Raw genomic sequence first — 15464 nt, forward strand, 5'->3', positions numbered from 1 at the left:
ATGTAACAACAGAGAAACTGGATGCAAAAAAAAAAATTTTGATATCATATACTTAGATTTCAGGAAAGCTTTTGATACTGTTGCATATAAAAGACTGCTGAAAGAATTGGAGCAATGTGGCATTAAGTGTAAGTTACTGCTATGGATAAAGGGATGGTTTAGTGAAAAAAGACAAAATATTGGTTATTAATGAACACTGCTCTTCTTGACTGTTGTTATTAGTGGAGTCCCTCAGTGTTCAGTGCTGAGCCTCTTATTATTTTTAGATTTATTATTGTTATTGGTGAAGTCTTATTAGGTTGAATATCTAAGTTTGCTGATACAAAGTTTTGCAGGGTGGCTAATGGGAATCAGATATATCACTGTAACAATACTTAGAGAAATTAGGCAAATCAGCACAGATGGCAATTGAGGTTTAACATTGATAAATGCAAGGTACTGCATATGGACAGAATAACATATTAACTGGGTATGTTATTCTGGGTTTATTCTGCTTCAGTTGGTTTTCCACACTTAAGGTGGTGGAAAACAAAAAGACCTAGGGGTAGTATTAGAGTTCTCTGAGCACTGCAGACAGGCTACTAGGACATCCTCATGGGGTTCTTTTTGAATAAAGGAATTTTGCCAGCTGGAAAGAAGGTGATTATCCCATTGAACAAGGATAAGCTGTACCTTGAGTACTGCATACAGGTTGAAGTCTCAATTTAGGATAGATGTGTTGGAATTGGTGCAGAGAAGAGCAACAAGATTGGTTAGGGGTACAAAGGCTGCTCTTACCAGAAACGTCTTCAGTTCTGTAAATTGCATCGTCTAGAAACTAGGCACCTGTGATGATACCTGATTGAAGGTGGCTTTAAATGTATTGAGTAAGCTAAACGATGGTGGCATTCTTATTTTTCTCAGATGTCACAAGGGAGCATAAATTTAAATTTAAAAAATGATGGTTGCAGGATAGTTGTGTGTGAAAATTTGATTTCACCTAGAGACTAACAGCTTGTTGAAACACACTTTAAGCTGGTATTGTAGAAGTGAGTAATTTGAATAAATTTAATGAAGGATTAGACAAATTTTAGAGGGGATGGATAGGTTTTTTTTTTTGCCAACGCTGTATGTTTGTATCAGTTTTCATTACTAATATTAAAATATTGCGCTCATAAAACATCAAACAAAACATTGAGCCAAAACTTCATTATAGAGAGGTGTCATATCATTGTATGGAGGTAAATAATTTTGTTGTGAAATTGAAACCTTTGAAATGTCTTCAAAAATAAAGCCATTATTTACTTCTGTTTTTTTTTTTTTTCCCCTTTTGTTCTAAGTAATTTAGATAAAATGATATGCAGTTGGACACTGTCACTTGTGGATTTTAGTCATGAATTTTATTATTGGCAGAAAACATTTTTTGATCACAGCCTCTGTCACTCATGGCTGAGCTTAAGCTCAGCTTATTATAGTTAAATGCTTACTTTTCTGTGTATTGTAAATTACATTTTTGTTTTATTTTACACTAAAATATGATAAATAATCTGCTAATTTATTGTATTAATTATAAACAACACATCTTACATAAGGTTGCCTTCCTAATAACTGGATGCATATGATAAGGGGGGGGGGAATGAAATTTAAAACCATACTTATTGATAGCTAGGCAAGTGGTATAAACATATTAAAAGAATAATCAAAAATATAAGTAGTAATCTTGTATATATACACTGAAAGGACCGAATTCATGGGATCCTGGTTCCTGGGCAACATGACGCTGTCACTCCTCTCGCTAGTGGACAAACTCACTGCTTGGCAGGTATATAGGTACACTGCATTCATGTAGATGATAACTTGATGTCAGTATGAATAAACGTCATGAGTTAACCAATTTTGAAAGAGGGGTGATAGTGGGTGCCCGACGCATGGGTCACTCTATCACGGAGTAGTACAGAAATTGTACTATCCCTGTTCGACAGTATCAAGAAGGTATCGGGAATACGCCATTTCCAGAATAATATCTCATTGTGAACAGCGCTGTGGGCGGAGAAAAGTGATGGATGAATGTGGCCATCTGTCTCACATTGTTTCAGCCAACCGGAGAGCAACAGTGGCACAATTCACCACTGACTTCAACAAGGGAAGTGCCAGAAACGTCTCCACCAAGACCATCAGGCGATCATTAGCCGCAGTAGGTTATGGGACCCACCAGAGTCCCATTGTTAACACCACGACACAGGACTCTATGCCTCAACTGAGCGAAAGAACATTGGCACTGGACCTTGGATGATTGGAGATGGGTCTCCTGGTCCAATGAGTCCCTTTCCAGTTATTTCAAGCGGATGGGAGGGTGTGTATCTGGCGGATACTGCACAAAGCTATGCACCCATCATGTCAACAAGGAACTGTTCGGGCAGGTGGATGGTCGGTAATGGTCCGGGGCATGTTGAATTGGCACACGTTGGGACCACTGGTACATCTAGACGCATCTCTGAATGGTCCAGGTTACGTGTCCATCCTTGCAGGTCATCTGCATTCCTTCATGGTCATCGTGCACCCACAGGGCAATGGATTCTTCCAGCAGGACAGTGCACCTTCCCACTGAGCTTTAGTGACTAGAACATGGTTCGAGAGCATTCTACAGATTTTACCACCCTGGAATGGCCTTCCTGTTCACCGCACGTGAACCCTGTGGAGCATCTTTGGGATGCTGTGAAAAGGTCTGTTCAAGCTTTGGATGCGACAGAATTATGGACAGCGGTGCAGCAAGCATGGATGGAAATGCCTGTGTGGAACACTTTCATGAACTAGTGGACTTGCCATGTGACTTCCCTTATCTGGGTCAAAAATGGGCCTACCTGTTACTAGGTAGGTATCCCATGATTTCTATCCACTCAGTGTAAATCCATATTGTTATAATGTATATAATATAATAGTGATTAAATAATATATTATTAGCATTAACAAAGACTGAGATGATATGCAAGGAAGCTAGGCTTATTTAGCATCTGTCTTAAAAACACTGTCACCTGATTTCATCCAGATGTCTGTTCCGAACCTTCCTTAGATTTATACAATGCTTTAGTTCTACAAGATTATTTTTCAAGTTGTTTCCAGTAGTTAATAGCCCTTTTGCTTAAATACAGTTTTCTTCAAAACTTACAACTATCCTTTCTTTATTTAAGTACATATGCTCTTATCTGTGCTACTTACTAAAGTAAAATGATATTCTCTTCAAAGCCCTAAATGCCTTACTCAAATCTCATGCATGTCTGGTCTTGAGATTTTGCAACCCGCAAAACTGAAATTCTCTATAGAAATACTCTTTTATACCAGTAACTAACCGTATTGCTGTTTGCTTTCCTTTTTTTATACAAATCAGTACCAATCCTCGAAATAAACTCTTCGAAATTGTACAGTATTCAAGATGTGCCTTAACTAGCACTTTACATAATAGAACAATAATCTCTTTATCACTACCTGTTTATTGCTCATTATTAATAACCTTTTTATCCCTACTAGCAAAATCTGCACAACGCAGAACACCGTGTGTTATCTTGGCAACCAGGCTACACTGCTCTTTCATGAAAAAGTTGGAATCTCACAGAATTCTCATAATAATATTAATATAAAAAATGCTCTCACAAATATTTAAACTCTACAACCAGGTGGCCTTTTATTCAGCACACATTTGACAAAATCAGTGGCTAGTCAATATGTATAAATAATATAAATAATGCTAAAATAATATCTTCAGTGATCTTCTGAAGCATAACCCCACAAGTGGAATGGTCTTAGTGTACTTCCTGTGTCTACTGTATTTTTATTTTATGTACTTGAATAGGCAGTGACAGTTTCTCAAAGAGGAGGAGAGTTGTGGATTTTTGGAGGAGAGTTTGCAAGCCCTACCAGATCTCAGTTTTACCATTATAAAGATTTTTGGGTATTTCACTTGGCTGAACATAAATGGGAAGAGGTTAAGGCTGCAGGTGGGCCATCTCCCAGAAGTGGACATCGAATGGTTATATGCCAGAAGCAATTGATGGTCTTTGGTGGATTTCAAGAAACCAGTAGGTTGGTGCACTGTTTCTAAATTAATATTCATATTTAGCAAATTTGTATAAATTTATTTATTCTAAAGTGGCTTGACATAATATAAATAAACTAGAATACCCGCAGGGAATATTTCACCAAAACTGTTTTGGAGAAGAAGTAAAGATTAATATTAAAGTAATTACAAAAACCTTTCCCTCAGCTCCCTTTGCTGCTAGGTAAGTTGTCAGTGGGATGGACTTGGATAAACAAAAATTACAGTTTTTGCACAAAAATTATCAGGACAAAAAAATTATTGCACAAAAATTATTACCCAGAATCTGCTATGTAAAGTAAGCAAAAATGCCAACCAAAAATGCCAGATTTGTTGAAAGTGCGACCCCAGATTTGATGACAAAAGCAAAAAAATTACCTTCTCTTCAAAATAAATGGCAAGTCAGTTTCACTGACAGCTAAATCAATTCTCGGGATTTGAAAATCGGTTGGAAAATTGTTTGGAAATTTTTTTTCCCCTCAATTTTGCTGAAAAATAAAACCTATTACAAAAGGAATCAGTCAAATGCTTGTTTAGTCTTTCTGAGTTATTCAAATTCAAAGAGCATTCTGGACAGAGGGACATAAGCAAATTATTATATAGGTTGGTCAAGTAAAAAAATCATTGTAAATAGTAAAAAATTATCGTACATTGAATAATATCATCCTTTATCAAAAATTGCAGAATATGCAATTTTTGATAAGGGACGCAGAATAACATCTGAAACATTAGATTCTTTGTTACAATGACAGTTAAAATTGTTTTGGCATTTCTGGTCTTCATCGGTCCTAAATACTCTTAATGAATTCTTTGTTCCATAAAGTGCAATGTTGCAAAAATTAGTAGTACACACACATTTGAGTGACCATGGTTTTTAAGTCCATGACTATGAATGACAATGTTCTTGTATTATCTGTCTTATGAGCTCCTCTGGCTTTATGTGGTTCCTAAGAGTATAAACAGGAAACTAATTATTTGAATGTGATCTCATTTGTAAGTTAATCCCGCCTACATTATAACTTTCAAGATAAATTATAATATTTTTCTTTCAGGGATTACAAATATTTCAATGATATCTACCTATTTGACCTGGAGAATTACCGGTGGAATAAGCTGGACCCAGGTGGTGTTGGTCCATCTCCTCGTTCAGCTTGCCAAATGTCACCACTCATAAATGGTAGGATTCTGTTATATGGTGGATATTCAAGGGATAAAGTAAAAAAGGAAATAGACCATGGTGTAGTACACTCGGACATGTTTATTTTGCAGTCTGAAGGTGGGTTTTTCTACCTTGTTTTCTGTGAAAAAAAATTTTTTTAATGATTTGCAACTCATTTAATTTTAGCAAGAGCTTATGTTTTTTACAGTACTCACCTCTTAATCCATGTAGTTCGAAGACATGGAATTTAAGTGAAAGTTAAGTTAAATTAAAAATGCCCCAAGAAAAAAAAGTGCATTCACTTTACTTAGGTTGTCAAACATGTTTAAAACTAATGTGAACTAAGCAACCAAGGGTCTTAATGGAAGACTTTCATAAAACGTCATCAATTGGTTATTTCAAGGAAGGAAGGTTGTGTGTGTGGTTTTATAGATGACACCTAATTCCCAAGATGCTCAGCCTACACATATTGGAAATTTTATATGAAGAAGAAGAACTCTTTATTGAATACAGAAGACACATTGCTGTACACAACACCCTTCACGGCTACAAGCCAGGGATTACAGGGAATGCAAGCCATATGTGTTAGGTGCCATATTGAGGAAAGGTTGCTGATAGTTTTGTATTACATTTTGCGAATTCTGACAGAACTATTCTATAGCTAAAGCTTCACATAATAATAATTTCTGATTTGAATTTCATTTCCTTAAGGTTATTGCTGAATCTATTTAGGGGTTATGGTTGTATAACTGTGCATGTTGGCCTAGTTCTTTGTAGAATAATTAGATTGAAGGCTATTTCTCTGATAATAAGCTCTAATATCTGCAGTTTTGGTTGACCCAAATTTTACAGTTGTGCTGCCTATATAGTATGCGTTACTGTTGTATTGACATTTGATAAGATATTTTTTGTTGTTTACATCCTGAATATTATATATATATTACTATTAGTATTAGCAATGGCCACAAGGTGCAAGGAAGCCTTATGCTGCACCAGCCCAAAAAAAAAAAAAATAAATAAATAAAATAAAATAATAAGAATAAAATGATAATAATAAGAAAAAATTTAAAAAAATAATAATAATAATTAATAAATAAGAGAAAAGGAAATGGACAATCTAAGCATTTCTGTCCTCCCATAGGTATAATTATCCAGCTAACCTTTGAATTTCCCCAAACTGTCAGCCTCTACCACCCATGTAGGTAACTTATTCCAATAATTTATAACTCACTGGCTAAAATAAAACTTGCTGCAATCCAGTCTAAACATCTCCCCTGTAACTTGAAATTATGGCTCCTAGTTCTAGAATCATTTATAACCATAAAATTTTCATCCTCATTCATTTTACTTATGCCTCTCAGAGCCTTAAACACCACAATCAAGTCTCCTCTAAGGTGCCTAGTTTCCAAACTCTGCAACCCACATATTCGAAGTCTTTCCTCATATGGACGTCCTTTTGCCGATCTCACCAGGCGAGTTACCCATCTCTGGACCCTTTCATGAAGCACAATGTCTTTCTTTAGGTGTGGTTTACATACCTGAACACGGTATTCTAAGTGTGGTCTAACAATAGCCTTATACAATGGGATTATGACGTCCTTATCTCTACTAGCAATTGTTCGATACATCATCAATAGGACACCATGGGCCTTCCTTGCAACCCGTCTACAATGCTCAGAGAACTTAGTCTGGCCGTATCGTAACACCCAAGTCCCTTTCCTTCACTACTGGCTTTAGTTCAACTCTGCCAAGTGTATAAGTTATTTTCGGTTACTGTACCCCAGGTGCAACACCTTACACTTTGCTGGATTAAAGCATAGCTGCCATTTTTCTGACCATCCCTGAAGTCTATCTAGGTCATTCTGAAGAATGACCTAGATAAAACAGAGACAGAGATCGCCTCTGCTTGGCGGCCATCATTAACTACTCTACCAATCTTTACATCATCTGCAAATTAAGACATCACCTCTATCCCTTCATCGATGTCACTTATGAAAATCAAAAACAACAGTGGTCCTAATACTGATTCTTGGGGAACCCCACTTCTTACATCAACCCAATCTGAGGAATAACCATTTATCTCAACCCTCTGCCTCCTGCCCTGAAGACAGCCAGCTATCCATCTAAGGATTTTCCCTGTGATTCCAACCTGTTCCAGCTTATAAAGTAACTGCTCATGTGGAACTGAGTCAAATGCTTTGCTGAAATCCAAAGAAACAATGTCAAAATTATTCCCAAAGTCCAGCTCTTGAGTGATCCTGTAAAAATAGCTAACCAGATTAGTTAAACATGATTTTCCATTTACAAAACCATGCTGTGTATCCTTCAGAATTCCATTTCTATCTAAATGATCCTGAATTCCAACTTTGATCATTGTCTCCATGATTTTCCCTACTATTGAAGTTAGACTGTTGTTGTTATTTGGTTTTTAGGAGCATTAGCAACTAAGGCCATATTGCTCCATGAATATGCGGTGGTCATTCCCTGACCTTTCCATATTTGGTGGTGACGGGCTTGAACCCCGGTCTAATCAAGAAGCATGTGCTATGCACTGCTGCTCCTTCCCACCTGGCTACGGAAGCGCCTAAGTTAGACTGACCGGCCAGTAATTTCCCACTTCACTCTTAGAACCACCCTTATGTTTTGGAGATACATTGGCACTTTTCCAATCCAGCGGAATCACTCCAGAGTCCAGTGATGCTTACATAATTAGTCTCAATGGTTCAATGCACTCACTTGCCATCTCCCTTAAGATTATAGGGTATATGCCATCAACCCCAGGAGCCTTACTGGCCTGTAGGTTCAAAAGTTTTTTTATTAAATAAACATGTGAAATTTCAACATCATTAATTACTTCACTCCCATAATTTCTCATTGATGTAAAGTGTTTTTCTTCTGTAAATATCGATGCAAAATAACTGTTGAGTTCATCTGCAATATGTTTCTTTATACTTGTTAAATAATGTACCTAATAATGTGTGAAGAAAATACTGGATTTTTAGCTACTTTCAATTAACCACAATCCTTATAAAGGTGAGACCAAACATATGGGTTCCCTATGGGATTGAGTTTATCGGCCCTGCTTTCCGAAATTTATTTAGTTGTCATTGAAAATTGAATTCTAGATCCTTTCCCATCTAACATCAAATTATTCATAAGTTACACTGACGACATTTAGCTAGTTGCTGATCAAACTACCATTAATAATCTCTTACAGAAATTTAATTCTATACATGGTAGATTGAAATATACTTTAGAACTAGAAGAAAATCAAAGTATTAATTTTCTTAATCTTAACATTTATAAATATAATTCAAAACTTAAAACATGTATTTATAGTAAAAAAACATGTTTGGTTAAATTTTTACATTTTATTCACATTACCCCTACAGTGTGAAAAAAATCGGTATTATACAATCAGATTTGTGATTCCATAAAATAATGTTATGCACAAGAAGATTTAGAAATAGAATTACAATATTTGATTAATGCCTTTACAAAAAAGGAAGTATCCAATTCAGTTAATATATATACCATTTTAGAAGAAAAAAATAGAATAAATAATCCTCTTACTTCGAAACAGTTATATGATAACGATAAACGATGTATCAAAGTTATATTTCCATACCATAGTCAGTTAGCCCAACAGCTTCGTAACATATTTTCTGCTACTAACATAGTTCTAATCTTTTCTTCGTACATTAGACTAGGTACATTATTTAACAAGTATAAAGAAACATATGTATATAATATTCAGGATATAAACAACATAATATATCTTTTATCAAATGTCAATATGTCTGTAATGCATGCTATATAGGCAGCACAACTGTAAAATTTGGGTCAACCAAAACTGCAGATACAAGAGCTTATTATCAGAGAAATAGCCTTCAATCTAATTATTCTGCAAGGAACTTGGCCAAAATGCACAGTTATACAACCATAACCTCCAAATAGATTCAGCAATAACCTTAAGGAAATGAAATTCAAATCAAAATTTATTATTATGTGAAACTTTAGCTATTGAATAGTTCCATCAGAATTCACAAAATGTGATCCTCAATACAAAACTACCAGGCAACATTTCCTCAATATGGCACCTAACAAGTAAAATTTCCAAAATGTGCTTGGCTTTGTATCCTGGGAATTAGGTTTCATCTATAAAAAAACACACGACCTTCCTTTCTTGAAATTAGCATTAGCATTAGCATTAGTAGAGGCATACGATGCAAGAAATCAAGCTTATGCAGCATCAGCCAAAAAAAACCCTCCCTCCATTCGTTCCAAATGCCTGTCCAGCTCAGCCTTAAATTTATTTAGGCTATTTATTACCTTCCACAACAAAAGATGGAAGCCTGTTCCACCGGCGCCTCCATAGCCAGGTGGGCAGGAGCGGCAGTGCGTAGCACACACACTTCTTGATTAGACCGGGGTTCGAGCCCATGACCACCAAATACGGAGGATGCGGAAAGGTCAGGGAATGACCGCATATCCTCGGAGCAATATGGCCTTAGTTGCTAATGCTCCTAAAAACCAAATAACAACATAACACCTGTTCCACCAATCAACTACCCGCTGGCTAAAGGCAAATTTCTGCACATCTATTCTACAACTATCTTTCCTCAATTTGAAACTGTGCCCCCTCAGGTTCTTAGTCTGAGCAAGATGAAGAATCCCATCAGCATTCATCTTGCTCAACCCATTCAGGGCCTTATACACCTCAATTAGATCACCTCGCAGGTGCCTACTCTCCAGGCACTGCAATTTGCAGAACTTAAGCCTTTCTTGATAAGAGCACTCCTTTGTTCCCCTCACCAATCTTGTTGCCCTTCTTTGTACTCGTTCTAGCAACTCTACATCCTTCCTAAAATGAGGCCTCCAGACCTGTACACAGTACTCTAGGTGTGGCCTGATTCACTGCTTGTATAATGGGATGATCACCTCCCTGTCTCTGCTAGCAAAATTCCTATATATCATTGACAAGACTCCATGACCTGCCCTGGTAGCCTGTCTGCACTGTCAGCAGACTTCATATTTGGCTGCACAATTATCCCCAGGTCTTTTTGACTTTCCACTTCCCTGAGTGTAGCACCACCCGTTGGTACATTTGTCTTCTGTTATTGCTACCCATATGCAGTACTTTGCATTTGTCAATGTTAAACTCCAGTTGCTACTTCTCAGCCCATTTTCCCAACTTATCTAGATCCAGTTGGAGTAGCATACTGTCATTACTGTTAACAACACTGCCAACCTTTGTATAATCTGCAAACTTGGACATTAAACCTGATACACCTTCTTCAATATCATTGATAAATATGCAAAACAACAATGGGCCCAACACCGAACCCTGGGGAACTCCACTAATAACATTTGTCCACAAGTAGCAGTGTCCATTTGTTACCACTCTCTGTTGTCTCCCACTCAACCATCCCTTTATCCATTGTAGCAGCTTACCCTTGATGCCATACCTCTCCAATTTGTACAGCAGTCTTCCATGTGCAACAGTATCAAAAGCTTTCCTGAAATCCAAGTATATGATATCAAAATTATTTTTGGCATTCAGTTCCTTTGTGACCACATCATAGTAACCAATCAAATTGGTCAGACAAGACCTCGCTTTGACAAACCCATGCTGTGTCTTAACTGTTATTGCAGTCTTGTCTAGATGATCCTGCAATGCTTCTTTAACCAGTGATTCCATTATTTTCCCCGGAACACAAGTTAAACTAACAGGTCTGTAGTTACTTGTGTCACCTTTTGAACCTCCTTTGTGAATTGGTGATACATTTGCACACCTCCAGTCCATGGGGACCTCCCCTGAGTCCAAGAAAGCTCTCATAATTAGGCCAAGGGCCTGCTTACTTCATTTGCTGCCTCCTTTAATATAACTGGATAGATCTCGTCTACCCCAGGTGCCTTTTTTATGTTTAACTTCAACAATTTCTCCTCCACTTTCCTCTCAGTTATTACAAAATCACTTAGCTCCCTGTTAGCATTTGATAAACTTCTGGCACTCCCCTTATTGAATAACTCCTCATGTGTGAATGTAGATGCAAAATACTCATTCAGTTTATCAACTACCTGAGCATGATCATCAGTAGTCAACCCATCTATGTTAAGTGGTCCAATTTGATTCATCCCTTTCCTTCTAGAGTTTACACAAGTAAAGAACTCTTTACTGTTTTTCTTTGCATCCTTTGCCAAAGATTTCTCGTAATTTGCCTTCGCATGTCTAACCTCCTTTGTGACTTGATTACAGACTAGTTTATACTTGCCATAGGCTTCTGTGTCAACTTTATATGCATTCCATACATTCTTCTTCTCTGCCACTAGCCTCATTAATTCATCTGACATCCAAATAGGCCTAAACCTTGAACAGTACCAAATAACTAACTGACGACATTTTAAGAAAAGTCTTCCATTAAGACTCTTGGTGACTTAGTTCACATTACAGTTTTAATCATGTATGACAACCTAAGTAAAGAGAAGTGAACTTCTTTTTTTCTTGAAGCATTTTTAATTTAGCTTAACTTTCACTTAAATCCCATGTCTTTGAACCACACGGATTAAGAGGTGAGTACAGTAAAAAACATACGCTGTTGCTAAAATTTAATGATGAAAATAATTGATACTATAAGTTCTTTCTATAAATAATTCATTGATTTGTAAAGCTTAAACAAAAAAGGTTCAGTATGGTCAATTTTAGAGTAATTATTTAATATTTTAAAGCTGTAATGTGAAAATATTTAAAATGTGAAGTTATTGTTATAATTATATATTTAGTTTTCTTGTTTATAGCTTTTTTTAGGTTGAAAATGGGATATATTATCGGTGTTTATTTTTTTTTTCTCCATTTTAATTGCAATTAGAATTGCATTTAATTAAAAACCAGGTAATTTGAGAACTATTTCACGATATAAATGGCTGAAACTTATCTAATTGTAAGAAATTAGCTAACTTCAAAAATAGTTAACATCATAATTGATAACTAGTATAAAACTATTAACTATATAATATAGGTGTAAATACACCATAGACAACTCTTAAAGGAAAAACTATGATAGTATTGTAAAGGGCATCATTTCATATGTATCTCATATTGTGCTCATCCTTCACAACGAGTTGCCATGTATTGCACTACCTCGAATAAGTAACACTTCACTGCTCAGAAAGCTTCATATGTGCCTGCACAATTACTCCCAGGTCCTTTTCATTGTCTACCACTATCAGTGTAGTACCACACAGTTTGATACGTTACTCTGGGGTTTCTGCTTCCCATTGGGTTTTTTTTTTTTTTTTTTTTAGGAGCATTAGAAACTAAGGCCATATTGCTCTGGGGATATGCGGTGGACATTCCCTGACCTTTCCGCATCCTCCGTATTTGTTGGTCACGGGCTCGAACCCCGGTCTAATCAAGAAGCATGTGCTACGCACTGCTGCTCCTGCCCACCTGGCTAAGGAGGCACCACTGCTTCCCATATGCAGTACTTTACATTTGTCAATGTTAAACTACATTTGCCACTAGGGCTTACAATACAGAGATCCCGGTAATTTTTTTCCAGTATTCAAATACCGGTTTTTCGGTATTAATTTTTAAAAAAAATAGTTTATAATTTAATCACATAAAGGTTATAAAATCACCTTTGTGTGATTATGACATCCTTATCTCTACTAGCAAATGTTCAATAAATTATCGATAGGACACCATGCAACATTGCAACCTGTCCACAATTCTCGGACAACTTCATGTCTGACCATATTGTAACTCCCAAGTCCCATTTCTCCACTACTGACTTTAGTTGAACTAAAGTCGTTGTGGAGGAACGGGACTCCACTACCGACTATTGTATAAGTTATTTTGGGGTTGCTGTTCCCCAGGTGTAAGACCTTGCATTTTGCTGAATTAAAGCATATAGCTGCCACTTTTCTGATCATCCCAGAAGTCGATCTAGGTCACTCTGAAGAAGCTCTGCTTGGCAGCGATCATTAACTACTTTACTGATCTTTACATCATCATCTGCAAGTTTAGACATCACACCCTATATCCCTTCATAGATGTCATTTAAGATAATCAAAAACAACTGTGGTCCCAATACTGATCCTTGGGGAACCCCACTTCTTACATTAACCCAATCTGAAGAATCATCATTTATCACAACCCCCTGCCTGGTGCCGGTGCCCCCAAGCCATCATGCTATCCATCTAAGGATTTTCCCTATGATTCCAGCCTGCTCCAACTTATAAAGTAACCGCTCATGTGGGACTGAGTCATATGCTTTGCTGATATCTAAATAAACAATGTTGAAGTTATTCTCTAAATCCAGCTCACGAGTGACCTGTCAAAATGGCTAACCAGATTTGTTAAACATTATTTTCCCTTTAAAAAACTATGCTATGTATCCTACAGAATTCCATTTCCATCTAAATGATCCTGAATTCCACCCTTGATCGTAGTCTCCATGATTTTCCCTACTACTGAAGTTAGACTGGCCAGTTGGTAATTTCCCGTTACACTCCTAGAACCGCCTTTATGTTCCAATTTACACCAATCCAACGGAATCTCTCCTGAGTCCTGTGATGCTTTCATAACTAGCCTTAATGGTTCAATGTACTCACTTGCCACCTCCTTTAAGATTATAGAGTATATGCCATCAACCACAGGAGCCTAACTCACCTGTGGGTGCGAACGTTTTCTCATTAAATCAACATGATTAATTACATTTTTTTCAACTTCACTCCCATAATTTCTCTGAAGGATTTTTCTTCTGTAAGTATCGATGCAAAGTAACTGTCGAGTTCATCTGCAACATCAGTTGGGGCACAGAGTAATAAGATACAGTGTGTCAACTCCCATAGACGATAATGTTAATTCCGGTTACACGTTAAAATGCATAGAAAGTGGTGCCACCAAAATCGGACCTAAGCAACAAGCCGGAAAATTGCCAAGAGTTCATGGAACACTTTCTATAATTTTGTAATTGCAATGGACCATATATCGATTCACCGAATATTAATATAGAATATTCATAATTAATTATTGTTGCTAGACATAAAAGGGCACTATGAAAGTGCGGAAGAATAATGAAATATAAACATACATAGGGATATCAAATAACCTAAAACAAGTTTTTATAATAGCCATGTGGTAACGTTAAAAGAAGCCATTTTCTTCTTACTGTGTTCAAATCCCTCTGCCCCCCCCCCAATTTTTTATTTATTCTTATACTTTAATTTATGAAGTATACACATGGTAATTTTGTTGTTTTTTCACATATATATTTTTAAATATATAATTATTATGATATATAATATTTTAATAACTATTTCTAAATATTTTGAATGGTTTTAATAATATAATGGCTAAAATGCAGCATAGGAGGAGATTAATATGAGTCATGTGTGTGCCCATTGCAATAAAGATTAATAAATAAAGAATTTTACTTACACACTGCTGAGTTCAGGTGAGTAGTAATAATAGGTTTCAGTACAGTAAGCTCAGTGCACCTGTTACACTGTACTGAAACCCACCAGTATGTATATAAAATTCTTTATTTATTAATGTGTATTGCATCTGGCACATGACTCATATTAATTTCCTTCTCAACTGCCAATGTCTTGCCATTATTTTAAAGTATTACTTATTTGATCTTATTTAACTCCATAATTCTACATCTGGTCACTTGAACACTATTGTTTTCGGTTTCCATTTAACTCCTTTTGATTTTAATTTTTATTTAATTTTTTTCCTTTACTTATTTATTATTTTATGTCCGCCATTCTATGAAATGAACTGTGCATAATTTGGCTGTTAACTACAGCCACTAATATTTATTTATTTTTTTTTTTTTAGTGTACTACACAAAAATACAAATAATCTGGAATGAATGAAAAATTTGGAAGACTTATTATCTGTGACTGAATTTTGACTGTTTTTTTGCTGGGTTATTTTCTTTAACAAAAATAATTTAGATCACTATTTATTTGAGTTAGCATTACAACAAAAAAAAAAGACAAACATGACACTATAATTCAAAGTCCTTTTATTTATGAAGTTTCTCATTACATATGAAAGATATCAGAATTACATGTAGTCTTCTGTAAATTGAAATAATAACACTATCAAATAAACTGTCCTGTAATTTATAAAAAAAACATGTTGATTCAAGTCATAAAATTAAAAGAAAGACTAAAGACTTATATGCACAGTCCAGACTGGCCTACCACCTGTCTCCCAAC

The 15464-nt window shown here is 36.1% G+C and overlaps 1 protein-coding gene across 1 annotated transcript in view; it reads left to right on the top strand.

Moving 5' to 3' along the window:
• The window catches only part of LOC150078621 (kelch domain-containing protein 4), a 78996-nt gene that overhangs the window by 49689 nt on the left and 13843 nt on the right, over positions 1 to 15464 (top strand). The window contains exons 5-6 of the mRNA XM_090384022.1: positions 3827 to 4056; positions 5122 to 5345. Of these exons, the coding sequence (XP_090240148.1) occupies positions 3827 to 4056; positions 5122 to 5345 (454 nt within the window). The remainder of the gene's footprint in view (positions 1 to 3826; positions 4057 to 5121; positions 5346 to 15464) is intronic.

This window comes from Mastigoproctus giganteus, chromosome 10 (assembly GCF_048544385.1).
Source record: "Mastigoproctus giganteus isolate SK-2022 chromosome 10, ASM4854438v1, whole genome shotgun sequence".
NCBI classification, from domain to species: Eukaryota; Metazoa; Arthropoda; class Arachnida; order Uropygi; family Thelyphonidae; genus Mastigoproctus; species Mastigoproctus giganteus.